The sequence below is a fragment of the Macaca mulatta genome, chromosome 1 (genome assembly GCF_049350105.2).
Source record: "Macaca mulatta isolate MMU2019108-1 chromosome 1, T2T-MMU8v2.0, whole genome shotgun sequence".
Lineage (NCBI taxonomy): Eukaryota > Metazoa > Chordata > Mammalia > Primates > Cercopithecidae > Macaca > Macaca mulatta.
The window spans coordinates 129,302,346-129,329,741 of record NC_133406.1 but is presented as its reverse complement, the minus strand read 5'-3'; the positions used below and the strand labels follow the sequence as shown (position 1 = coordinate 129,329,741).

The window sequence follows — 27,396 nt, the reverse complement described above, 5'->3', positions numbered from 1 at the left end:
ATTACCCTAGAATCCACCACTGCTCAGAGATCTGTGCCTGAACCAACTTGGTTATGAAGTTTTCCTTTGTTTCACGAAACTAGTTTAGGGTGGGCTGTGGGAGGAAGTTTCTAAAAAGCCACTGGGGAAGGACTGAGTCTCTGAGGCGAAAGAGGGCGGACTCAGCCTCACTTCCTCCTTCTTCTCATCTGGGCTTCCTGTCGTCACAGCACGATCATATTTTTTCGCCCTTTACTTCTCCTTTTACACAAATAGCCCCGGATACCCGTGTTACCAGCCTTGTCTCAGCCACCTCAAGGATAATCACTAAATTCTGCCTAAAGGACTGAGGAACGGTGTCTGGAAAAGGTAAGGTTGATGACATTTTAACCTGGTTTGCTGTCTAATGTGGGGTAGGGCGTATTCTTAGGGGTCTCCATATACCTCGTTAGTAACCATAAAATCTCCTGCAACTTCTCTTTCGCAAATATTAAGTGCACAAAGTAAGACAGATTAGCAAGATACTAGTAACATCCCCAAAGGCAATCAGGCCAGAAATGCTTTTACTTAATCAGGTTCCCGGTATCTAAATCTCTGAGTTGAGGCATTCACACGCCTTAATTGCTACAGAGCTTGAATTACTCTGTGTAGTAATTCCTGATGCCTGGAGCTTTCTCTGCGAGATGACAATGGGGAGATTTCCTATGTGCTCTGGTTTTCAGAAAATTGGCCTTGTGATTTTAAAGTGAGGAAAGAGCCCACAGCCAGAGCTGTCTTTAGAAAGACAGCTAGAAGACACAGTTCTTTTTCATTTGAGAAATTTTCTAAAGTTAAGTTAGTGACTCTTCAAAGCCACTAAATAGAAAGGTGGCTAAAAATCAAAACACCAGGATGTGCTCAGTAACTGTATTTTAAAAGGTCCTTTAGACACCTCTAAAGGACGTGTAGATTGTTGGCTTTTAAGGAGCAGGAAGCGCATTGTGATCCTCAGCATTTCTCCAGATTATCCTTGGTGTACAAAACGTGACCACTGATGCACGTATAAATGCAATCCCCAAAACTTGATACTGCAGTAATTTCCAATCATGTGCTGTAACTAATGACTGAGGTTGCATGAACTCAGCAAAGTGATAGCAGAGCTTTGGTCCTGACTCTGTGACCACCATAGGAAACTCTATATAAGAGCTTTCTTCTTCCAAGACCTGTGAGAATTTCACTTGAGTACGCCCTGGAGCAGAAAGGAGAAAGTTCTCTTTGACTACACCCACCCATCTAAGAATGAGGGTTGGGAACAGGGCAGAGGGCTCTAGATTTCCAAGAGGGGTGGGGACAGGGGAGAGGGTTCTAGATTCCCAAAACACCTGAGAGCTTATTGAGCCTTGAATTAAAAAATAAAAAGCAGTCATCTAAAACACTTTTAGAAGACACTAAAAGTGGCTTTTAGAAGAAAAAACACTTAATAATCAAGTGTTAGGTGCCTCCTGAGGCCAGGCACTGTGCTTTGGGAATTGTGGGGGAGGGAGATGAAAAGGTAGAAGGAGAATATTTATCTAGCAAACAGTCCTACTCTTAAGGAACTCCCATGGGAGATAAGAGATATCATACTATGCATGTGCTTTGGAAGAAAGCTGAGAAAAAGCAGACTCCTAGCTGCTGGATAAACAAAGAGGTTTTGCTTTCTCAATCTTGAGGAGAATCTGTACTATTTTGAAATTGTGGTTGAATGGGAGCAAAGACTGAACTGAAACATTATTTCCTGTGATGTTTCCTGTGTGGGTCAGTTAAGAACATTTAACTTTTAAATGAAAGGATTGGGTACCTTTACATTCATGAGGAATGATTCCGAGTCCATGCCTTCACAGCTATGGTTACCACCACCTAAATGACCTCACCTTTGTTCACTGACAAGAGGCACAAACTGGAAAGGATGAAGTCTGTCAGTCCTTCCTTTTTTATGCCCTCTGATTGACCCCTGACTGCACAGAGGCCCTTGGACTGCGGTTCTCCTTTCCCACTCCTACCCCATGGCCAGATATGGCACTTGGTGCTGGAGATACAGGATAACAGAGAAGATTATCATCTGAAAGGAGTTGTACAGTTTATTGTGGACTACAATCACAGCAATATACAAATACAGTGCAATGTGCTCTTTTCTATAATAGATGGAGAATGTGCACAAACTGTAGGAGGAGTTAGGAGTGTGCCAAAGAATCCCTGGAGAGGTGACTGGTGGGTTCACTTTCACAGAAGTATGGGTTTGCTATGGAGACATTCTAGACCAAGGGTGCTGTATATTCAAATTCAAAGAAGTGTGTACCTCCAGGCATGTTAGAAATGAGAGCGAGCAAGTGAGACTGCAGTGTAACACACCGTGCTTACAGAGTCACATGAAGTGGAAAGTCCTTTCTCCTACTTGGCACCAGAAAGTGGAGGGCAAGATCGCTGACCAGGCAGGTCCTAGGTCCAGCTCTGGGTGGGGCTATGCCCACCATGTTCACACGACAGAATTGATGGGATGTGGGGTTGAAATGAGGGAGAAGAGGCAGGTTTTTCCCTCCTCAACCTAGATTTTCACTTAGAGCAGAAGGAAGGGTGGAGCTTCTTGTGAGGTTACAGCCATTGTTTTCAGCTTAGCTTCTGTTCCAGGAAGTACTGCACTGATTCAGTTATAGTGGTTTGTTTTGCGTTCCTAGATTAGTCAGCCCAGGGCACTTCTTGTACTGAGCAAGCATCCACTATGTGTAAATCACCCTGGGCCCTAGAGACTGGGCACCTGTCGTCAGGAAGCTCCCAGGACCCATCTGCCACTGCAGGTGCAGGGCACTGAAGCAAAGTAACTCAGAGAAACCAGACAGCTGTGCAGAGCAGGACAGCATGGCTGCTGGGGCAGAGGAGGGAAGGATTGAGGTGGAGGTTGGGTGGCCAGTTTGGGAAGGCTGACTGGAGGTAGCTTCTGGAAAAGAGAAAGACATGCATTTGCAAAGTCAGTGAATGACCACTCAGAGTAAAGGCCAGGAATCTCTATGCTGAGAGTTAGAGGTGAGTGCTCTCTCTTCATTATCCATTTCATAAGCACACAGCAGAATTTCTTTTTTTTTAAAAATTATACTTTAAGTTCTAGGGTACATGTGCACAATGTGCAGGTTTGTTACATATGTATACATGTGCCATGTTGGTGTGCTACACCCATTAACTCGTCATTTACATTAGGTATATCTCCTAATGCTATCCCTCCCCGCTCCTGCCTCCCCATGACAGGCCCCTGTGTGTCATGTTCCTCTTCCTTTGTCCAAGTGTTCTCATTGTTCAGCTCCCACCTATGAGTGAGAATATGCAGTGTTTGGTTTTCTGTCCTTGTGATAGTTTGCTGAGAATGGTGGTTTCCAGTTTCATCCATGTCCCTACAAAGGACATGAACTCATCCTTTTTTATGGCTGCATATATTACATGGTGTATATGTGCCACATTGTCTTAATCCAGTCTATCATTGATGGACATTTGGGTTGGTTCCAAGTCTTTGCTATTGTGAATAGTGCTGCAATAAACATATGTGTGCATGTGTCTTTATAGCAGCATGATTTATACTCCTTTGGGTATATACCCAGTAATGGGATGGCTGGGTCAAATGATATTTCTAATTCTAGATCCTTGAGGAATCGCCACACTGTCTTCCACAATGGTTGAACTAGTTTACAGTCCCACTAACAGTGTAAAAGTGTTCCTATTTCTCCACCTCCTCTCCAGCACCTGTTGTTTCCTGACTTTTTAATGATTGCCATTCTAACTGGTGTGAGATGGTATCTCATTGTGGTCTTGATTTGCATTTCTCTGATGGCCAGTGATGATGAGCATTTTTTCATGTGTTGCCTGTATGCATGTTGCCTGTATGCATGTCTTCTTTTGATAAATGTCTGTTCATATCCTTTGCCCACTTTTTGATGGGGTCATTTTTTTTTCTTGTAAATTTGTTTGAGTTCTTTGTAGATTCTGGATATTAGCCCTTTGTCAGATGAGTAGATTGCAAAAATTTTCTCCCATTCCGTAGGTTGCCTGTTCACTCTGATGGTAGTTTCTTTTGCTGTGCAGAAGCTCTTTAGTTTAATTAGATCCCATTTGTCTATTTTGGCTTTTGTTGCCATTGCTTTTTAGACATGAGGTCCTTGCCCATGCCTATGTGGTATTGCCTAGGTTTTCTTCTAGGGTTTTTATGATTTTAGGGCTAACATTTAAGTCTTTAATCCATCTTGAATTAATTTTTGTATAAGGTGTAAGGAAGGGATCCAGTTTCAGCTTTCTACATATGGCTAGCCAGTTTTCCCAGCACCATTTATTAAATAGGCAATCCTTTCCCCATTTCTTGTTTTTGTCAGGTTTGTCAAAGATCAGATGGTTGTAGATATGTAGTATTATTTCTGAGGACTCTGTTCTGTTCCATTGGTGTATATCTCTGTTTTGGTACCAGTACCATGCTGTTTTGGTTACTGTAGCCTTGTAGTATAGTTTGAAGTCAGGTAGTGTGATGCCCCCAGCTTTGTTCTTTTGGCTTAGAATTGTCTTGGCAATATGGGCTCCTTTTTGGTTCCATATGAACTTTAAAGTAGTTTTTTCCAATTCTGTAAAGAAAGTCATTGGTAGCTTGATGGGGATGGCATTGAATCTATAAATTACCTTGGGCCATATGGCCATTTTCATGATATTGATTCTTCCTATCCATGAGCATGGAATGTTCTTCCATTTGTTTGTGTCCTCTTTTATTTCACTGAGCAGTGGTTTGTAGTTCTCCTTGAAGAGGTCCTTCACATCCCTTGTAAGTTGGATTCCTAGGTATTTTATTCTCTTTGAAGCAATTGAGAATGGGAGTTCACTCATGATTTGGTTCTCTGTTTGTCTGTTATTGGTGTAGAGGACTGCTTGTGATTTTTACACATTGATTTTGTATCCTGAGACTTTGCTGAAGTTGCTTATCAGCTTAAGGAGATTTTGGGCTGAGACAATGGGGTTTTCTAAATATACGATCATGTCATCTGCAAACAGGACAATTTGACTTCCTCTTCTCCTAATTGAATACACTTTATTTCTTTCTCCTGCCTGATTGCCCTGGCCAGAACTTCCAACACTATGTTGAATAGGAGTGGTGAGAGAGGGCATCACTGTCTTGTGCCAGTTTTCAAAGGGAATGCTTCCAGTTTTTGCCCATTCATTATGATATTGGCTGTGGGTTTGTCATAAATAGCTCTTATTATTTTGAGATACATTCCATCAATACCGAATTTATTGAGAGTTTTTAGCATGAGTGCTGTTGAATTTTGTCAAAGGCCTTTTCTGCATCTATTGAGATAATCATGTGGTTTTTGTCTTTGGTTCTGTTTATATGTTGGATTACGTTTATTGATTTGCATATGTTGAACCAGCCTTGCATCCCAGGGAGTAAGCCCACTTGATCATGGGGGATAAGCTTTTTGATGTGCTACTGGATTCGGTTTGCCAGTATTTTATTGAGGATTTTTGCATCGATGTTCATCAGGGATATTGTTCTAAAATTCTCTTTTTTTGTTGTGTCTCTGCCAGGCTTTGGAATCAGGATGATGTTGGCCTCATAAAATGAGTTAGGGAGGATTCCCTCTTTTTCTGTTGATTGGAATAGTTTCAGAAGGAATGGTACCAGCTCCTCCTTGTAACTCTGGTAGAATTCGGCTGTGAATCCGTCTGGTCCTGGACTTTTTTTGGTTGGTAGGCTATTAATTATTTCCTCAGTTTCAGAGGCGGTTATTGATCTATTCAGGGATTCAACTTCTTCCTGATTTAGTCTTGGGAGGGTATATGTGTCCAGGAATTTATCCATTTCTTCTAGAATTTCTAGTTTATTTGCGTAGAGGTGTTTATAGTATTCTCTGATGGTAGTTTGTATTTCTGTGGGGTCGGTGGTGATATCCCCTTTATCATTTTTTATTGTGTCTATTTGATTCTTCTCTCTTTTCTTCTTTATTAGTCTTGCTAGCGATCTATCAATTTTGTTGATATTTTCAAAAAACCAGCACACAGCAGAATTTCTACCCAAGCAATAGCATCAATACCTCATAGCTATGACCAAGAATTGTTGTAAAAGCAAATATGCCACAAGGATACATTTTTATAATCATTTAAAATGAGAGTGCTATATTCCAAGAATTAGAATATTGGTACTTAAAGTGATGTTAGAGATTATTTAGATTCAAATAAAGTATCTAACTCATAATGAGAGCTCAATAAATGTGAGCTGTTGCAACTGTCCAATCTGCTTACTTTTCAAGTAAAATGACTTGTCCAAAATCATAAAATTACTTAGTAGTTATTTAGAATGTCTTCTGATTCTCTATGGCATGCTCTTGCTTCTATATTATACTATAGTCCCTTTCCTAAGAGATTTTTTATTAAGTAGGCATCATTAGACTATTCTTCGTTTACATAAATTCTTAGTGCATTTTAACATAAACAAACATAAAAATACAGCTTACTTGTAAATGTAATTGATCCTAAGCCACTATGCTAGAAAACTAAACACTAGAAAAACTAAATATATATTTTATTTTCCAAATATTTTTGTTTGGCCTTTTCTATTTCAGGAGAACTAGATTGAGGAATAGGGGTAAGAAATGATTTTAACACCTCATATCTTTTAAAACTTGTTAAAGTTTACTTGTTAAAGTAAATTTGAACTTATGGCTTACTCTATATCAGGAGCAAATAAAGGCATTCAAGAATTATTCCATGGTTTAGTCTTCTTAAAATAACTATTGTAGAATCTCAATATTTATAACATAGAAGACTTAAATTGTAATGATTTTGAGATGAGAATCCCTTAGATCATTTATTTATTTTCCAACTCTTTAAAAAAATTCTGACAAAATTCAGACTGATAAAAAAGTTGAAAAAATATTATTAAAAATTTCTAAATTCTTTTCACCCAGATTTCCAAAATGTTAACATTTTACTTCATTTGTTTATTCTTCTCTGGCTCTCTCATTTAAGAGTAATTAGTAACTTGATTGATGCCCTTTCCCCTAAATACCTTAGTGTATATTTCTACAAACAAATGCATTCTCTTATATGACCACTTTACAATGATCAAAACCAGGAAATTAACACTTATGCAATATAATTAACAATCTATGGATTTTATTCAGATTCCACCAATTACCTCATTAATATTCTTTATAGCAAAAGGAAATTTCTAGTCATGCATTGCCTTCAACTCTAACTTTTGTCTCCTTTAGTCTGGAACACTTCCTGCGTTTTTCTTGCCATTGATATTCCTGGAGAGTAAGGTCAGTTCTTTTTTAGAATGTTTCTCCATTTGAGTTTATCTGATGCTTCCTCATGATTAGATTCAGGTTATTTAAATTTTTGATAGGAATACCAACAAAGTGGCTTTTCTTATCCCACAAAGAGTCTTGCTTAATCTGAGCACAGCCATGGACAGGGCTCTAGCCAAGCGACCCTGTCTGTAAAGTTCTGCATATTTCTACATAGGAGGAAAGAGAACCTCTGGTCTCTTGACTCTGTAACAGTGCTAACTGTTTTAGGTGATTGTTCCTGATTTAGGGAGTAAGTTTATTAGAAGAGTCCCTGTCCCACTTCAGCTGTTAGTAGTGTCTTGCTAAGCTCCCAAATGGGAGGAAGTGAGCTTCCAAGATCATCTGGATTTGTCTTTCTTCATTTTTTCTCTCCTCTTTTCTTCTTCCTTATTTCTCTCTTCTTCTATAAATCACCAAATCTCCTCCCCTAACAGTGGCCTAGATGAAACAAAATTTTTACCAGATTACAATTTTAGGAAGGAATAAGGTAACAGACATTCCTTGATAAGTTGATGGAGAGATGAGCCGACACTAATACATGAGAGTTGATGCTTTGGCTTTGTTTTATTTTACTCCTGCTTCTTTCGCTACAACTGCTTATTGCTCTTCAAAAGGACGTACAGCCATAACTCTGATTGCATCTCAGCCACTGCTCATAGGAGTTCAAACTGCAGAGGCACAAGCTGATGAAAAATGGAAGGCCTTCTCCTGGATGCTCAACACATTGCACCAAATGAATTGGGAAGTAGCAGGCACAAAACCAGAGCCTGGGATAGTGGAAAGAGCTTGGGCTTTGGAGGCTGAAAGACCTTGGCCTTCACCCTGCCTTTGATGATTCTTAGCTGGGTGACCTTGTGCCAGTCCTTGACTTCTCTGCAGAATGGGGCTAATGACACCTATGTTGTCAGGCTGATTTGAGGATTATAAATAAGACATTTATGAGGAACTCAGTATTTTGTGGGATTCAGTGAACTATCTATTATGTATCTAAATTTGTTTGAGCAAGAAAGCCTAAATTTGGGAGCCCTCATTGGGAACAGATTTTCGCTCCTATTTAGAAAAAAATTTTCTTAATCACAGCCTCAATTTTCTTTGCTAAGGAACAAAGAGTGCTACAGGCTCTGTGTAGGAAGGGATAGGGAGCCATAATTACCTCGCAAATGCTCTTGTATGTAAATTGACAAATCTGTATATAGAGAAATGTATATGGAGAAGTGTCTGGAAAGATGTTTGCCAAAATGCTAATGATGGTTATCTCTGGGAGGTGGGATTTCAGAAGACTTTATGCTTTCTTCTTTATACTTTTCTTTATTTTTTAAATGTAGATTTTTTTTTTTCTTTAAGAAAGCATGCTTACATTTGCTTTCTATTGCTGGATTTTTCAACTTTTCCTAATAGATTTCAATGGAGTGAGAAATGTGTTCTAATAATATATATTCTCACTCTTAGCTTACAAAGGTGTTGCTCTACCAAATTCTTCCATTCACTGAAAGAAAATAATTATGCATCTTAAAGAAAGTGTGCTTACATTTGCCTTTTATTGCTGGGATTTCCCAACATGTCTTAACAGATTTCAGTGGAGAAAGAAATGTGTTCTAATAATGTATTCTCAATCTTAGCATACAAAGGTGTTTTTCTATTAAACACTTTTCTTCACTGAAAGGAAGTCTTACAGAAACTATACTTACATTTATTTATTTATCTTTTATTACTGAAATTTGAAATTTTCAATTTGTCCTAATAGGTACAAATGGAGAAAGAAACATGTACTTTTCTTTATTGTTTGATTTTTTAAAATTTTTTTACAAATGGCACAAGAAATCTCTTTTTAAAAGTTATGAAACAAGCAAAGGATTATTCTGGCCCCATGTATATTTTATTCCTAAAAATCTATTAGAAGCTAAGGGTTACCCTTAGGAATGGACTGGTAGGTAAGCTCTGAACTTGATCTTTCAGTGAGTATTCACTGAATAAGGCAGATACTCAGGGACTGGGCCATCCTGGAAATAGTATCTCATTTAGCCCTCAGAACAACCTCTGAGGTAAGTATTAATAGCCCTATTTCAAAGATATAGTGAAAGACAGGTTAAGCAAGTTGCCCAAGATCACACTTCTGATAAGTAGTACTACCAGAATTCAAAACTAGACCTGTCTGATTCCAAAGCTAGTGTTTATCAAACTGTGTTCCACGGAATACTATATTCTTTGAGCTGTTAATAAGTAATCTCCAACATAAAAATAGGTTTGTAGTTATATATGTTTCTCTTTTCACAGCGCACATTAGCATATAAGAAGCTTTTCTCTTACACTGTTTTTTTCTTTATCTTGGCTTTTGTTTGAAGAGCACTTATTAATATCTCATAAGTGTAATGGTCTATGTAGCACCAAAGCTGTCTTACTGTGGCTCCAGACCAGCTTGTAACATTGGATCAGATAAGGCTGAAGATGAAGAACTGATAGAGGTTTTTTTTTTTTTTTTAACTTAAAAATTTTTTAAAATAGAGACGGGGTTTCACTATGTCGTTCTGGCTAGTCTTGAACTGCTAGGCTCAAGGGCTCGTCCCACCTCAACTTCCCAGAGGTTCTTGAAGCCTCTATCCAACCTTAACCACTTCTAAGCTTGATTAAATTCAAGAGTAGATTACATGGTGCTGTTAGTCCAGGTCAAAAAAAGACAGGATGGAATTAGAAATCCACAGGTCTACCAGCTCAAGCCCATTGGAGGAAACTAAAGGATAAAGTTAATCCCTAACCTCCATGTTGAGTTGTGGAAGGTAGCCACAGCTAAGTGTAGTTTGGTCATGCAGATTTCCTGGAAACTGATGTTGGTGGTTTTTGCATAGAACCATGAGTCATGGAGCTGAGAGTCATAGACTTTGACTGTGGGAGGGGTGTCAGTTCCTCTAGATGGTAGTTGGAAGGGGTGGGAGGCTTAATCACTGCCCAGTAGCAGTGAAGAAGGGGAAAGGGAAATGGAGCAGCATTCTCTCTGGGGCCCTTATGGCATGTGGCAAAAGTAGTGACAATCTTCACCAGGTGAGAAGATTTTCTTACTCAATTTGGTCTGAGTCTGGAAAGGTAGAAAGTGGGAGAGGAAGGAAGAAGAGGTTCTTCTTCCTGTCTGTGAAGGAAAGAATCAGTAGGAATGTCCCTAAGTTTGGGCACCTAGCCAGTTGGTGCTCTGTGGACAATCAGGTTACAGGGGCCTGAACTAATTGTCATAGGATACCAGGATGTTGGGGCTGATGTGATTCTAGGAGGCATCTGGCTCAATTCCTTTCTGTTACTGATGGGTAAGTTAGTTATTTGCCTATGTCCAAAACATCAGTTTATTAGTAGACTAAAAATTCAAGCCCAAGGCTCCTGACTCTGCAGTGTCATGTTCATTCCACTACATCAGATAATTCTGAGGTAATGAGGCTTTGAGAATCCAAAGATGAATAGCATAGATCTTACCCTCAAGGAGCTCATATTCTAGTGAGGGAATAGTCATTTATAAAACAGAATGGTTAGTACAATGGCAGAGGTACACAGGTATTACAGATACTCCTTAGGAGAAGTGAGGGTTGGGTGTGAACACTTAGACATAAACAGAGATGACTTCCTGGAAAAGTGACACTTGAGCTGAATCATTAGGATGATCAGTAACTAACTAGAATAAGAGACCATAAAGAAAAGGGGAAATTTCAGCAAAGAAACACATTAGCAAAGTAAAGAAGGAAACATTAAGACAAGGATTCAATATTGCTTGCTAAAGTTTAAAGTATAATACAGGGGGTGTTGCCATGAGTGTGAATTGATGGACAAGAGTAAATTAGGAGGGGCCTTTGACGTAAATGTACCCATGCATAAATCCATCACCACAGTCAAAACACTGAGCATATGCATCAGTCACTACAGATTCCTTGTGACCTTCTGTAATCCCTTTCTCTCACCCTTCCCTGCTCCCTCTATTCACCTCCTACCCTCCCCTACCTTCATCCTCAGACAATCATTGATCTACTTTCTGTTGCTATAGATTAGTTTTCATTTTCTAAAATGTTATATAACTGGAATCATACAGAATATACTCTTTTTTATTTACCCTCTTTCATTCACCATGATTATTTTTACATTCACTTATGCTGTAGAGTGTAACAATAGTTCATTCTTTTTAATTGCTAAGTAGTTTCCATTGTAAAATCATACCACTCTTTATTTATACATTCACTTGTTTATGGACATTTGGGTTGCTTCCAGTTTGGGTTATGACAAATAAAACTATGAACTTTCCTGTACTAGTCCTTGTATGGACATATGCTTTCATTTCTCTTGGGTAAATACCTAGGAGTAGAATGGCTGGATCATATGATAAGTATATGTTTAACTTTGTACAAAACCAGCAAACTGCTTTTGAAAATAGCTATAGCATTTTACATTCCCTCCAACAGTGTGTAAGACTTCCAGTTTCACCACATCCTCGCCAACACTTGGTGTGGTCAGGTTTTGAAAACATTTTAGCCATTCTAGGAGATGTGGAGTGGTATCTTACCATGGTTTTAATTTGCATATCCTTAATGACTAATGAAGTAGAGATTTTTTTTCATGTGCTATTTGCCATCCATATAATATCTTCTTTCTTTAAGTGTCTGTTCTGATCTTTTGCCCATTTTAAAAATTGGATTGTTTATTTTCTTACCATTGAGTTTCAAGAGTTGTTTTTATACTCTGGATACATGCCTTTTATCTTCTGTGTGATTTGGAAATATTTTTTGCCTTATGTGCCTTGTCTTTTCATTCTCTTAACAGTGTCTTTTGAAGAGCAGAAGTTTTTAATTTTGAAGAAGTCCAATTTATCAACTTATTGTACTTTTGGTGTCTTATCTGAGAACTCTTTGTGTAATCAAGGTTGCAAATATTTTCTCCTAAATTTCCTTCTGGAGAATTATAGTTTTGGATTTTACCTTTAGATCTATGATTCACTACTAGTTATGATTTCATATGGAGAGAGGTATAAATGCAAGTTCATTTTTTGCATATTAATAGACAATTGTTCCCAGCACCATTTGTTGAAAAAAGTATTGTTCATTCTCTAATGTATTAATTTTGTATTTTTTTGAAAATCAGTTGTCCATATACATATGGACTCTCTATTCTGTTCTCCTGATATATTTATTTAACACCAGTGCTATGCTGTCTTTATTGTTGTAGTTTTATAGAAAGTAATGTAATTAGGTAGTGTTTGTATTCCAATTTTGTTCTTTATCAAACTCATTTTTACTATTCTAAGTCTTCTGCATTCCCAAATGAATTTTAGAATTAATTGCTTGAAGTCTACAAAAAATTCTGCTGTAGTATTGATTGGGATTACAATCTATAGATAAATTTGGAAGAATTGACATCTTAAAAATATTGAATTCCTGGTAGATGGATGTGGTATATCTCTCCATTATTTGCATCTTTTCAATTTCTTTCAGCAATGTTTGTTTTTAAGTTTGCAGCGTACAATTATTTCACAACTTTTGTCAGATTTATGCCTAAGTATTTCATATATGATGCTATCATAAATGATACTTTAAAAAAATACTTGATTTCTAATGGTTACTAGTGCATAGAATGCTATTATTTTTTGTAGATTGAATCTTGTGTCTAGCAACCTTGCTACACTTACTTGTTAGTTCTAGTAGTTTTTTTTGTAGATTTATTTAGATTTTCTACAAAGACATTTATGATATCTGTGAACAAAGACAGTTTTACTTTCGTTTTCTTTCCAATTTGGATGCCATTCTTTTCATATTTCATTTGCACTGCCTAGAAACTCTAGTACAATGCCAAATAGAGTAGTTAAGAGTAAACAGACTTATTTTCTTCCTTATATAAGGGTAAGACATTTGGTATTATACCATTAAGTATGATGTTCTTAATTCTATGCCCTTCATAAATGCCTTTTATAAGTTTGCGTAAGTGTTCTTCTATTCCTAGTTTGCTAAGTTTTTATCAGAAATAGATGTTGAATTTTGTCAAATAAATTTCCTGTATCTATTCAGAAGATAATTTGTTTTCTCTTTCAGTTTGTTAATATGATTAAGTACCTTTTTCAATGTTAAAATAACCCTGCATTCCTGAGAGTAGCCCCATTTGTTCATAATTTCTTATCATTTTTCTATATTGTTAGATGTTTTTTACTAAAATCTTGTTTATGATTTTCACATCTTGTTCTGAGGAATGTTGGTCTGTGGTTTTATTTCTTGTAATATCTTTCTGCTTTTAGTAACTGAAAATTCTGGCCTCACAGGATAAGCTAGAGACTGTACCCTCCTTTTCTATTTTCTGGAAGATTTGATATAGAATCAGTATTATTTCTGCCTTACATATTTAGTAGAAATCATCAATAAGACATCCGGACTAGCAGTTTTCTTTATGGGAAGATTTTTAAACTCCAAAATCAGTTTCTTATTAGAGATAGGATTATTCAGGTTATCTATTTCTTGAGAGAGATTTGATAATTTGTGCCTTTCGATGAGTTCATCTATTTCATCTAAGTTGTATTGGCATCAAGTCATTTATTATATTGACTTATCCTTTTGATATCTATAGAATTTGTAGTGTTGTTCTCTCGTTCCTAATATTGATAATTTTTGTTCTTTATTTTAAAATTGATTACCTGTGTATAAGTTTATCAATTTTATCAGTCTTCTAAAAGAGCCAACTTTTGTGAGGTTTTTTTTGTTTTGTTTTGTTTTTCTGTTTAATTGATTTCAGTGTTTATCTTTATTACCTACTTCCTTCTGCTTATTTTGGGTTTAATTTGTTATACTTCTTCTAGTTTCTCAAGATGCAATCGGAAGTCATTAATTGGAGACCACTCTCCTTTCAGCTATAGACATTTAGCACTAAAATTCACCCCGAAATATTGCTTTAGTGACATTCACACATTTTCAACATGTTTTTAAAGTTTTTCTCAATTCAGAATTCTAATATTCTCTTTGATTTCTTCTTTGATCTATGAACTGTTTAGAAGTATGCTATTTAGTTTCCCAATTTGAAGAGATTTTCTAGGGATATTTCTGTTATTGATTTCTAATTCAATTCCTTCTAAATTTATTGAAACTTGGTTTATGTCCAGAATGGTCTATTTTGGTAAATGTTTCATGTAACCTTGAAAAGAATGTATATTCTGCTGTTGTGGGGTGGAGTGTTCTATCACAATCAGTTAGTTTAAGTTGATTGGTGCTGTTGTTCAAATATTTACTGCTTTTCTGTCTACTGATTCCATCAATTATTAAGAGAAGGATATTGAACTATTCAAGTATAACTGTATACTTGTCTATTTCTTCTTTCAGTTCTGTTCATTTCTGTCTCAGATTTTGACTAGGTGCAAAAACGCTTAAGATTTTTATGTTCTTTAGCTCAATCAGTCCCTTTATAATTATAATCTTCTTTATCCTTGATGATTTTTTCTGTAATAGTGTTTGTTTTAGTCTAATATAGACACTCCAGCCTTTTTTTCCTTTTATTAGTGTTAGTATGGTATATCTTTTTCTGTCGATTTACTTTAAAATGTATTTGCTTCTTTATATTTTAAATGCATTTTTTGTAGGCAACATAATTGGGTCTTGTTTTTATAATTCATCTATTTATTCCTGCTTCATATTTTAAGTATTCAGACCATTTCATTTACTGTGATGTTGATATGGTTGGGATTTTAGCATATTTGTTTTTTATTTGTCCATTTTTCTATTTGTTCTTTATTTTTCCCATCTGTTGTTCCCCCTTTTCTCTTTTTCTGGCTTCTTTTGATTAATCTAGTATTTTTAAAGATTTTTACCTTCAAGTGAGGTTACCACTTCACATATAAGAAGCTCCCAATGGTATACTTCCATTTCTCCCTTCCCAGCCTCTACACTATTATTATCGTAAAGTTTACTTTTACATTTATTATTAATGCAATGCAATATTGTTATTATTTTTGTTTGAACTGTTCAGTATCTTTTAAAGAGATTTAAGACCAGGTGCGGTCGTTCAAGCCTGTAATCCCAGCACTTTGGGAGGCTGAGACAGGCGGATCAGCTGAGGTCAGGAATTCGAGATCAGCCTGGCCAACATGGTGAAACCCCCTCTCTACTAAAAATGCAAAAAATTAGCTGGGCTTGGTGGTGCATATCTGTAATCCCAGCTACTCAGGAGGCTGAGGCATGGAAATTTCTTGAACCTGAGAGGCGGAGGTTGCAGTGAGCCAAGATCATGCCACTGCACTCCAGCCTGGGTCACAGAGCAACACCTTGTCTCAAAAAAAAAAAAATAAATAAATAAAAATAAAAATAAATTAAAGAGATTTAAATAAAAAGAAAAAAGTATTGTGCATTTATTCCTGTAGCCACCTTTTCTGGTGCTCTTTGTTCCTTTGTGTAAATCTGTAATTCCATCTGGTCTCATTTTTCTTCTACTTAGAGGATTGCCTTTAACATTTCTTGTAGTATGGATCTACTGGTGTGGAATTCTTTCACCTTTTATATATCTTAAAGTCCTTTTTTTAGTTAGTAAAATGTATTTTTGTTGGGTATAGATTTTTAGGATGACAATTTTTTTTTCTTTAGTATTTTAAATGTGTTGCTCCACTTTCTTCCAGCTTGCCTATTTTCCAGTAAGAAGTCTGCTATTATCCTTACAATTGTTCCTTATTCCTTAACAGGTCTTTTTTCCCCTGGTTGTTTTAAGATTTTCTTTTTATCACTGTTTCTTGAGTACTTTGATACTGATAAAGGGCTGGGAAACACCCAAATTCATCATTTACTCCTGATAAACAGAATAGTTCTTTAAGACTTAATAATTGGCAGGTCGCGGTGGCTCACGCCTGTAATCCCAACCCTTTGGGAGGCTGAGGCAGGTAGATCACAAGGTCAGGAGTTCGAGACCAGCCTGGCCAACATAGTGAAACCCTGTCCTTACTTAAAAAAAAAAATACAAAAATTAGCTGGATGTGGTGGCGGGCACCTGTAATCTCAGCTACTCTGGAGGCTGAGGCAGGAGCATCACTTGAATCCGGAAGGCGGAGGTTGCAGTGAGCCTAGATCATGCCACTGCAGTCCAGCCTCGGTTAAAGAGCAAAACTCCGTCAAAAAAAAAAAAAAAAGACTAAATAATCATGGGTTCAATTTACTGAGTACCGGTCTTGCTGTATCACAGTCTGTGTGATAAGATCATTTAATCTTCACATCCACCCTAAGAGGGATAAGTATTGGCCCGTTTTACATAGGTAGGAAGAACTTATGACTAGAACTGTTAAGTTTGGTGTCCAATTCTCACAAAGCTGTTTAATGGCATATGTAAGAGGAAAATTCGAGTTTGACCTCAAAGCCTGGGTAGTAAATCATCACATTTGACTCTTGATATATATTCAAATGCATTTGTAATCCAATTAATTTTATTTTAATTTTATTAAAGTAATGATGTAGATTTAAGGATAATCCTGAGGAGTAAGACAAGAAGAAAAAGGGGGAAAAAAGCACAAAGTAAAGGAAAAGGGTATGAAATAGATCTAAGTTTTTGGTGTTTACAACAGAGAAATTCACTTTATTGTGGAAGAGAAGTAGCTCACCAGGGTTATCTACAGCCTGGATGAACTATTCCCTCAAGACCATGTGATTCCCGGGTACCTTGAAACTGCAAAGAAGATACTATGGATTGCACAAGTGACCCATGCACTGGAAAAGGCATAATTTTAATGGAACACTGCCTCAACATTCTGCTTTAAATATCAGTCCTGTGCACAGTTTTAAAAATGAGTCACTTTATAGAATATCATTACCTCTGACAGAAAATTCAAAATTCTGGCCAGGCACGGTGGCTCATGCCTGTAATCATCCCAGCACCTTGGGAGGCCGAGGTGGGTGGATCACTTGAGGTCAGGAGTTTGAGGCCTGACTAGGCAACATGGTGAAACTTCCTTTCTTTTTTTTTTTTTTTTTTTTTTTTTGAGACGGAGTCTCGCTCTGTCGCCCAGGCTGGAGTGCAGTGGCGCGATCTCGGCTCACTGCAAGCTCCGCCTCCTGGGTTTACGCCATTCTCCTGCCTCAGCCTCCTGAGTAGCTGGGACTACAGGCGCCCGCCACCGCGCCCGGCTAATTTTTTTTTGTATTTTTAGTAGAGACGGGGTTTCACCGTGGTCTCGATCTCCTGACCTTGTGATCCGCCCGCCTCGGCCTCCCAAAGTGCTGGGATTACAGGCGTGAGCCACCGCGCCCGGCCGAAACTTCCTTTCTACTAAAAATACAAAAATTATCCGGGCATGGTGGTTCATGCCTTTAGTCTCAGCTACCTGGGAGGCTGAGATGGGAGGATCACTTGAGCCTGGGAGGCGAAGGTTGCAGTGAACCGAGATTGTGCCACTGCACTCCAGCTTGGGTGACAGATTGAGACTCTGAAAAAAAAAAGAAAGAGAGAGAGAGAGACAGAGAGAGAGAGAAAGGAGGGTAGGGGAGGGGAGGGGAGGGGAGGGGAGGTCAAAATTCTGTATCTGGATTTCTAGAATTGAGGACCAGACATTGGAAACTGATGTCCTCACTAAGAAAATGATATTCTAGTTTAAAAAAAAAATAAAACTTACATTGCTATCTTTTTTTACTTCCCCATTGCATATTTGTTGGCTTGTTTTATCTCTGCTGTAAGACTGTTATCTTCTGGAGGATAGCTACTGCTTAGTCACAGTTGTGTTTTCCACAACATCTAGAACAGAAAACATTATAAATGTTTCTGCAGTAAAAGAATAAATGAGGCGTGGCTATGTTCTCCCCACTTTCATGTGGAGAAGTTTACTATCAAATGTAGTATGTACATGAATCATAGAGTATTTAAGAAACTGGCCCATCAAGCTGTTGGCTTTCTTGATGGCTGATTGACCAGTTCATCCCTGACTTCAAGGGCTTAAGTAAGTGCCCAGACACTAGTTGCTAATGCTGCAGATAGAGCTGAAGCACTGGCCTGGTCTTTGTCACTGTGACCCATCCTCTTCTAAGAATGGCTCTATTTTCTTCTACAGTGCTTAATTCAATGTTAAGCATTGTTGACTTACTGAATTGGACAAAAACTGAATGTCTAAGATGAGCCAGTTGGTATTTCAGTTCAGAAACTAGGAAAGTGGAGAGTTTGGGGAAACTTTCCAGAGGAGAGCCACAGCTCAACCCCAAGGTAATGCTAGAGATCCCTGAACATTTGCGCACTCTGATCTCTGGCTACCTTACAGAGCCAGGTAACTTAATTTCTTCTTCCTTATTCCTTAGGGCAAGAATATCACAGCATGGGCATGAGTAGCTTGAAATTGCTGAAGTATGTCCTGTTTTTCTTCAACTTGCTCTTTTGGGTAAGTGTGTCTCTTCTGAGCATGGTTAAGCTCACCTTTCCCCAGCTAAGCTCTCCTCTCTCCTCTACTGAAGAGGCTGGTGTGGGGTAAAATGCATGCATGTTTGGGTCATGTCCAGCACAACCATCCTAGAAACAAAGGAATAATAATTTTTCCCCTCTTCCTGCCACAGAATAAACCTGCAAAATTGAAAGGTACTAGTGCAGTTATTAATGGAGGTGCTGTTTCTCTCTGAGGGCTTTAGTTTACTACTACTTATAGCTCATATATATAGGTGAGAAACCTGAGACTGTGTGCTTTGGGTATTGAGTGCCTCTGTTTTTCTTGTCTTTTTTTTTAGATTCCTTGAAACAATAAGTGAATGAAAGGAAAGTCACCCTTTCCGGGGAGGTTTCACTGTACAAAATTCAGCAATTGAATTTCAGATACAGGATGGGTTGGTACTTGTGTATATGAGAAGATTATTATAAGTTTGGCTTCTCTAGTTTTCTGCCTAGCAAGATGAGCTTCCTCAAGCAGGACATCTTCTCTACATGGTCATGGTTTCCACAGGGAAAGCCATGTGTGAGTGACTGAAATAAGGAACAGGAAGTTAGACCTATATATAGTGAAGATATTGTGCGGCTCACAGGAGTGCTTTTTCCTTGGTATTTCGAAATGGGTAGGAAGAGTTGTGAGTAGGTCTCCACATGAGAAAGCTGAGATTGCCTCTCCAATGTAAGCATGGAAAAGTTTGGTAAAAAAATTGTTCATGAGACTCTGATTGAGCCAGTTAAAAATAAAGTGATTCTGATCTCAAGGAAGTGAGAATATGAGGAGATACCCAAGAACCACATTTTGCTTCAGGATGTTGTGGGATTCTTCCTTTCAGATCTGTGGCTGCTGCATTTTGGGCTTTGGGATCTACCTGCTGATCCACAACAACTTCGGAGTGCTCTTCCATAACCTCCCCTCCCTCACGCTGGGCAATGTGTTTGTCATTGTGGGCTCCATTATCATGGTAGTTGCCTTCCTGGGCTGCATGGGCTCTATCAAGGAAAACAAGTGCCTGCTTATGTCGGTGAGTCCTTACAGAGATGTGGTGCCCCAAGTAAGGGAGATGGTGCCTAAGTCCCAGGCAAGATGTTTTTTGGTAGGTCACTTATAGGCACAGAAAGATCTTAGGAAAATGAGATTGGTACCTCAGATCAGCCAAGTCTGCCCAGACCAATAGTATATTATGTATGACTAAGGTCCCATGGACAGGTGAGAGAGGGCATTGCTATCCCCCTTGGTAGCCATTTTACACTGCTAATAATGACCTTTGTCATTATTATAATTCCCCTTCATAGCATTTTATTTTTTCTTTATGTCTGGATGAAACCAGGTGTCATCTATCTTCCAAAATCCTCCTCATGCTAGCTATTATTATGTACTTTCAGGATCTGACTCAGAGTCACTAACTAATGGAAAAATAATTTCTAGATTCTTTCCTCCCCAAATGCCAGAGGATGCTTCCTTAACTCATATATGCACAAGATACTCCATAGAGATCCAACTTAGTTGAGGGCTCTGGCTGCAGCCGTTGAGGTCTAATGTGAGAGATGCTAGAGCCTTTTGCATATTGCCTATCAGGTACTATCCCGAGGAGTACGTTAAGGCTTAGGTTTTGCCTGTAAGCACAGTGCCTGTAGAACACTGAGCTCTGCATTTCTCTAGTGTTCCCAGAACAGAGCTTGGTGTAACAGTGCCACTCTACCAATAGATGTGGGTTTCTAATCACCTTGGCTCTTCCTTAAGTCATCTGGTTAATCTTTTTTTCCATTATGGTTCAACTTTTTCGTGGTTTTTTTTTTTTTTTTTTTTTTGGAGATGGAGTTTCGCTCTTGTTGCCCAGGCTGGAGTGCGATGGCACGATGTCGGCTCACCACAGCCTCCACCTCCCGGGTTCAAGCCATTCTCCTGCCTCAGCCTCCCGAGTAGCTGGGATTACAGGCATGCACCACCATGCTCGGCTAATTTTGTATTTTTAGTAGAGACAGGGTTTCTCCATGTTGGTCAGGCTGGTCTCTAACTCCTGACTTCATGTGATCTGCCTGCCTTGGCCTCCCAAAGTGCTGGGATTATAGGCGTGAGCCACTGCGCCCAGTCGCTATGGGTCAACTCTTAAACTGCAGCCAAGAGAAGGAATAAAAAAAAGTCCCTCTTCTCAGATAGTTCTCAGACTAATGGCAAAGGATGGAAGATAGCAGACATGGGGTAAGGTAAATGTTTTAAGCAGTCAAAATTAATGTTGAGGTAAAAAAGGTAAAGGAGAAGGAATAAGTGAAAATGTTTTCTGTTGTGTGTTATTAGCATAAAGGGAGTAAGCATCGGAAGCTGGAAACAAATATGAGTTAGAACCATGGCTAGGACCCTTCTTTTCACCATTGTATAGGGCTCCTCTCAGCCACTACCAGCAGTCCTCCACACAGAGGTATCCTGATCTTGTAGAAAGGACCAGGCCCCAAATGATCTAGTTTATTGAGCTTTTACTTAACTGCTTCAATAGGTAGATGTCAAAATTGCTTAACTTATTCAACAAATGGTGTTGTGTATGTATTACGCATATCGTGCTCTGATAGACACAGCAGGTAGGAGAGAACAAAGAAGACAGCTGATCTGCCCTCTAGAGTCTAATTGTAGAAAAAAAACACATATTTTCACAAAACAAAAGAAGGCTTACAAAGGCCTGAGGAGGCAGAACAGGAACATCCTGCACATGTGCAAACACTCCTGGATGCTCCCAGAGCTGAGTGGGAGTGGGACGAGAATGGGGATCAGTGCTGTGAGAATGTATCTGCTTTGTCCCAGTTCTTCATCCTGCTGCTGATTATCCTCCTTGCCGAGGTGATCTTGGCCATCCTGCTCTTTGTATATGAACAGAAGGTAAGTTATAAAGAGCACAACTCATTGTCTTAATACTGAAAGTGGGGAGTATGCAGTGGAGAAGTTGTTACAAAATTACAAAATAAGTCCTATAATATAGAAATGAAATGGAAGGATAGAGGAAAGAGAGAGTAATTGTAATTGGGGGCAGAAAAAATTTGTATGAAAGAGATTGTATCTGAGTGGTATCTTGAGGGGTGCCTGGAAAGAACAGTAAAACAAGTGTCTCTTCCTCTACTTGCTTTCCTCTGTATGTTTGGCAGGAGAGAATGTCTGCCTCAGTGCCTAAGGATAGTCCTTGCTTTAATTGCCCCTTTTCCTCCCTTGTAAAGCCAGAGCTCTAGAAGGAAGCAAGCCTACTAAATACTTCTTCTTTCAATGTCATCTCATGCTCAGCATGTATGCCCATAGATAAACAGCCTCCCCTCACCCTTAGTTCTGAGGAGACCATTTGGAAGGGAAGAGCGAGTGGAACCACTAACCTATACTGGAAATTCCTTATTCCTTGAACTCACCTGCTTTTTACCATGTCTCCTCTGCTGGAATGTGCCTGCCCAGCTGAATGAGTATGTGGCTAAGGGTCTGACCGACAGCATCCACCGTTACCACTCAGACAATAGCACCAAGGCAGCGTGGGACTCCATCCAGTCATTTGTGAGTACAAGTGGAATCCTCTTCAGATCAGCCCAGACTTCATGTTCAAGTCTAAAACCCTGGGGGCTAGTTCCTTTTTCTGGAAGTTTCAGAATCTAAGGTCCACACTGCTGAATCCCAGAATAATGCCTTGGCTATCACAAATATGGGAGCCCAGTAATTAGTCTGATTAGTACAAAGTTCTCTACATTCTCTCTTTCATCCTTTTCTAACATGAATAGGTTTATTATCTAAGTTCTACTAGGATGTGAAGAAGACCCAAACACAGCAAACTGGATTAGTTTATGTATTTTCCAAAATTTTACTGAAAACAGCATTGTATAACACAAGAAATTGCCATTGAATTCCTGAGTTGCCCAAATCAGGCTTGTTACATAGCCCACCAACACCCCATTCCTCATGCGCTGTTTCCACCCACAAACATGTATATGTATATGTACAGCATATACAAGCTCTGCGTTCCTGATGTGATGTGTTGGGAGATAAAGATGGAGCCTTGCACCGGTATAAACTATTTGTGTCTCAAAACAGTACCACTATGACTGCACGCTGGCTTAGTGTGGAGTAGAAGAAATGGCACAGGAATTAGAACCTGGAGACCACAATTGGGTAGCCTTGGGGAAGTCCCCTAACTTCTTTAGATCTCCAATTCTTTATTTTTTCAATTCAGTTTAGAAAACTTTTAATTATATAATTTTTAGAAATATGCGAAAGTAAAGAGAAAAACAGAAAAATGAATCTCTCAACTCTTCAATAATTAATATTTTCCAGTGTCATCTCCTCTAATTCCCCACACTTTTTTTGCTAGAATATGTTAAAACAAATACTAGACAATATATTATTATTATTATTTTTTTTTTTTTTTGAGACGGAGTCTCGCTCTGTCGCCCAGGCTGGAGTGCAGTGGCGCGATCTCGGCTCACTGCAAGCTCCGCTTCTCGGGTTCACACCATTCTCCTGCCTCAGCCTCCTGAGTAGCTGGGACTACAGGCGCCCACCACCGCGCCCGGCTAATTTTTTGTATTTTTAGTAGAGACGGGGTTTCACCGTGGTCTCGATCTCCTGACCTTGTGATCTGCCCGCCTCGGCCTCCCAAAGTGCTGAGATTACAGGCGTGAGCCACCGCGCCCGGCAACAATATATTATTTCACCCACTAAATATAAAAGAACTTCTTTTTAATACACCTAAAATTTTGTAATTTCTTAATACCACTAATAAAGCATATAATTAAATTTCCCTAATTTTCTCAAAAAATTTTAATTGACTTGTTCAAATCAAGATCTTAACAAGGCCTATGTGTTTATATTTGAATGATAGGTCTCTCTATTTATCTTTTAATCTATAATAGTACCCCTCTTTGTTCTTGCTTTTTGTGGAAAGAAATTAGGCTGTTTGTTCTTTAGACTTCTCCACTCTCTAGATCTGGCTAGTTGCTTCCTCGAGTATTTTGGTATCAGGGAGTCTCTGTCTCCCGTAAGCCCCGTGAACTTAAAAGTTTGATGTGGTTTTTGTTTTGTGATAAGATTGCAATAGCCGTCACTTCCTATTGCATCATGTAAGCAGGTACATCATGTTTGATGGTCCTACTTTCTGTGATCTTAAGACTGTCTGGTGAGTCCAAGGGTGGTCAGCCTAATCCCTCCACTATGCAGTCCCTGGGTGCCTTATTCTTGATCTGTAAAATGTGACTAGATTAAGCACAGGGGTCTCTACTCCACAGGGATCTTATGGGAATGAAATGGTATAACAGATTAGAAAGCACTTTGTTTCAAGGAGCCCATAGTAATCAGACCAATTCTGGACTTCTGCTATAGAGTCAGTTCTGAAGGGCCCACCATTTCCTCTAAGGTCCACAGCTTTTTTTCACTGTCGACTTTCTAACCATCATCATTTTGGGGGTTTGGCTTTTAGCTCCAGTGCTGTGGTATAAATGGCACGAGTGATTGGACCAGTGGCCCACCAGCATCTTGCCCCTCAGATCCAAATGTGGAGGTAACTTTGTTAGCAATGTTTCTGTTACTGACCTCTTTGTTTAAATGTTTAATTACCTTGGAAACTGCAGTCATAGAAGACCTAGACTTTTTATCGAGAAACAGGGGACCTTGAATAAAAGAGAGGCCAAGGCAACAACCTTGGGTAATTAGAAAAGTCAGAAAAACATAGGAACAAAATCATTTAGACTAGAGACTATGATTGATCTTGCTACACTAGACTATTACATTAGAGGGGAACAGTTTGTGTGAAAGTAGCAGAGGGTTGTGTCTAGATATTTCTTAAGCAAGAAGTAGGTCTCCTTATGGTTAAAAGTGAAATGAATAAGGTCAAGATAGAAAAGTTTCCCCCTCTCCCTCTTTCTCTGCTCTTCTTCCTTGGAGATGGCAGAATCCAGCCCCTTAGGGAAATGAATCATAAGTGAAGGAGTAAGGAGTTGAGGGAGACAGAGTTAGTGGAACTACTGAAACAACCTGTCCAATTAATTTGGATCTCCAGAATAGGCTCTGAGAAGAAGCCATAACTATCTTCCAACTAGACCAAATCCCTGAGGTCTTGTCTCCTCCTGTTATCTGTTCCTGAAGGGGTTTGGAAATCTCCAGGATTTTTCAGGTTTGTGGAGAAAGACTAGGACACGCACTGACCAGCAGCTGCCCTGGTGCTTGGTGGGGCTATGATGGATTTACTGAATGTTGAAGCAGAAAGTGAAATGCAAACCAATTTTAGTATTGCATGCCGTATGTTAATCTCTGATCAGCACTGAGTGTTCAAAGACAGTAGGATGTCGGTTGCTGACCTGCCTCTTAGAAGCTAGTTTAACTCAGCAGGTAAGGATCTAGGACTTCTACATTAGGTACCACTGTAATGATAACAATACCAGAAAAGTCTCTAGTTTAATATTTCCCACCTTATGCCTGTTTCTTCATTCATGCAAAGAAAATAAAAATATAATACCTAAGTCTCTTTGTATTACATAAAGCAAAATGCAAAGCACTGTATCTTCCAAATAATCCTCTTGATATGGTGGAATTTGTAACTGAAATGTTTAGAGTGGCATCATTTGTAACTGAAATGTTTTCTAGGGTTGCTACGCGAAAGCAAGACTGTGGTTTCATTCCAATTTCCTGTATATCGGAATCATCACCATCTGTGTATGTGTGATCGAGGTAAGCGCTTAATCACAGGGTTACTGTGAGGATTACATGAGTTAAGTCAGGAAAGGTTTCAGAATAGTACCAGGTACACAGTATTTACACAATAAATGTTAGCTATTTTTACTAGTATCTGAATTCCCCCAGCCAAGTAGCAAATAATGTAATTAACAATTTACTTTAAGGTATATAGAAAATGTGCTGTAAGAACATCTCTTGGCAGGGTGTGGTGGCTCACGCCTGTAATCCCAGCACTTTGGGAGGCCAAGGCGGGCAGATCACGAGGTCAGGAGATCGAGACCATCCTGGCTAACACGGTGAAACCCCGTCTCTACTAAGAATACAAAAAATTAGCCGGGTGTGGTAGCGGGCGCCTGTAGTCCCAGCTACTCCGGAGGCTGAGGCAGGAGAATGACCTGAACCCCAGAGGCAGAGCTTGCAGTGAGCCGAGATCGCACCACTGCACTCCAGCCTGGGCGACAGAGCGAGACTCTGTCTCCTAAAAAAAAAAAAAGAACATCTCTCTGGTCAATTTATTCCTCAGAGATATGGGTGATTCACCTGATTCGCAGTCAAACAGAAAGCCAACAAGCAGACTCCCACTTTGATCCTTCCTCAGCTGGTCTCAAAAAGACGAATTGATAAAGTATTTCGTTTGAAAACCTGATCTTGCATGTTAAGGGGCTGATGATGAAAATTGTAATCAATTTCCTCTTTGTTTCTGTGCTTAGTTTGACAAGTGATGGGTGAATTGAGGGTAGTTTTTTGTCCTTTTTAATAAAAAAGGACAAAAATAATGTGATATTTCTAACATTTTTCCACCCAAGTGTTGGGTATATCATAGATTAGTTAAAACTCAACCAGGAAGCTCAGAGAAAATGACTTTTCTCTGCTTGGAAACAAAGGAGGCACAGAGCATGGACAGAGATAAGTCATTGCACAGTGTTCAGTGAGCAGAATATGACCATCCTAGTAGCAGGGCTTCTGTGACTTCCTCAGAAGATAAAACATGCTCCAGTACTTTACAGCCTATTATCTTGTCATCATTGACCCCGTTTCTCTCCCCACTGCTATTCTTTAACTAAAGGAAAGAGCTCCTGAGAGAGACTTGAAAGTAATGGTGGGAAGGGTGGTTTCAGTGTAATGGATACATTCTTTTTCTCAGAGGCCAATCCCAGAATTGTGAAAGAAATGGCTTTTCTTATGAAGACTTCAAATTTTCCCAACTCTTTTCACAGGTGTTGGGGATGTCCTTTGCACTGACCCTGAACTGCCAGATTGATAAAACCAGTCAGAGCATAGGGCTATGATCTGCAGTTGTCCTGTGGTGAAGAGACTTGTTTCATCTCTGGAAATGCAAAACCATTTATAGCATGAAGTCCTAAATGATCACCTGCTGGATGATCCTCCTCCCAGCCTTTCCCTTTTTAGGTCCCTGTCTTATACAACCAGAGAAATGGGTGTTGGCCATGCACATCCCACCTCAGGCAGCAAGACAATCTTTCACCCACTGATGGCAGCAACCATGTCTCTCAAAGTGGTGAAACTAATATCTGAGCATTTTTGAGACATGAGAGGCAAAGAGAAACTGGATCTAATGGCCCAACATCAAAGGGTGAACCCAGGATATGAATTTTTGCATCTTCCCATTGTCGAATTAGTCTCCAGCCTCTAAATCATGCCCAGTCTTCTCCCCAACGTCAAGCAAGAGACAAGTTGAAGGGAATTCTGGGGCCAGGCTCACTGGACCATTGTCGCAACCTTCTGTTTCTCTTTGACTAAGAGCCCTGGCTACAGGAATTACACAGTTCTCTTTCTCCAAAGGGCAAGATCTCATTTCAATTTCTTTATTAGAGGGCCTTATTGATGTGTTCTAAATCTTTCCAGACAAAAACTATCCAGTGATTTATATCCTAACTTCAACCAGTAACTTAGCTGATAATCACAGTAAGAAGACTTCTGGTATTATCTCTCTATCAGATAAGATTTTGTTAATGTACTATTTTACTCTTCAATAAATAAAACAGTTTATTATCTGAA

The 27,396-nt window shown here is 39.0% G+C and overlaps 1 protein-coding gene across 2 annotated transcripts; it reads left to right on the top strand.

The window, feature by feature from the left end:
• Positions 1 to 247: 247 nt before the first annotated feature.
• CD53 (CD53 molecule) lies at positions 248 to 27,396 on the top strand. Of its 2 annotated transcripts, XM_028830501.2 has the most exons (9): positions 248 to 348; positions 7,233 to 7,283; positions 18,572 to 18,651; positions 19,523 to 19,711; positions 21,484 to 21,558; positions 22,117 to 22,212; positions 24,125 to 24,205; positions 25,288 to 25,371; positions 26,595 to 27,396. In XM_028830501.2, the coding sequence occupies exons 3-9, from the start codon at positions 18,589 to 18,591 to the stop codon at positions 26,664 to 26,666; spliced, it is 660 nt and encodes a 219-aa protein (XP_028686334.1). In that variant the 5' UTR covers positions 248 to 348; positions 7,233 to 7,283; positions 18,572 to 18,588; the 3' UTR covers positions 26,667 to 27,396. The 2 variants fall into 2 exon arrangements, with proteins under 2 accessions (XP_028686334.1, XP_015003517.2); XM_015148031.3 differs by lacking the exon at positions 7,233 to 7,283.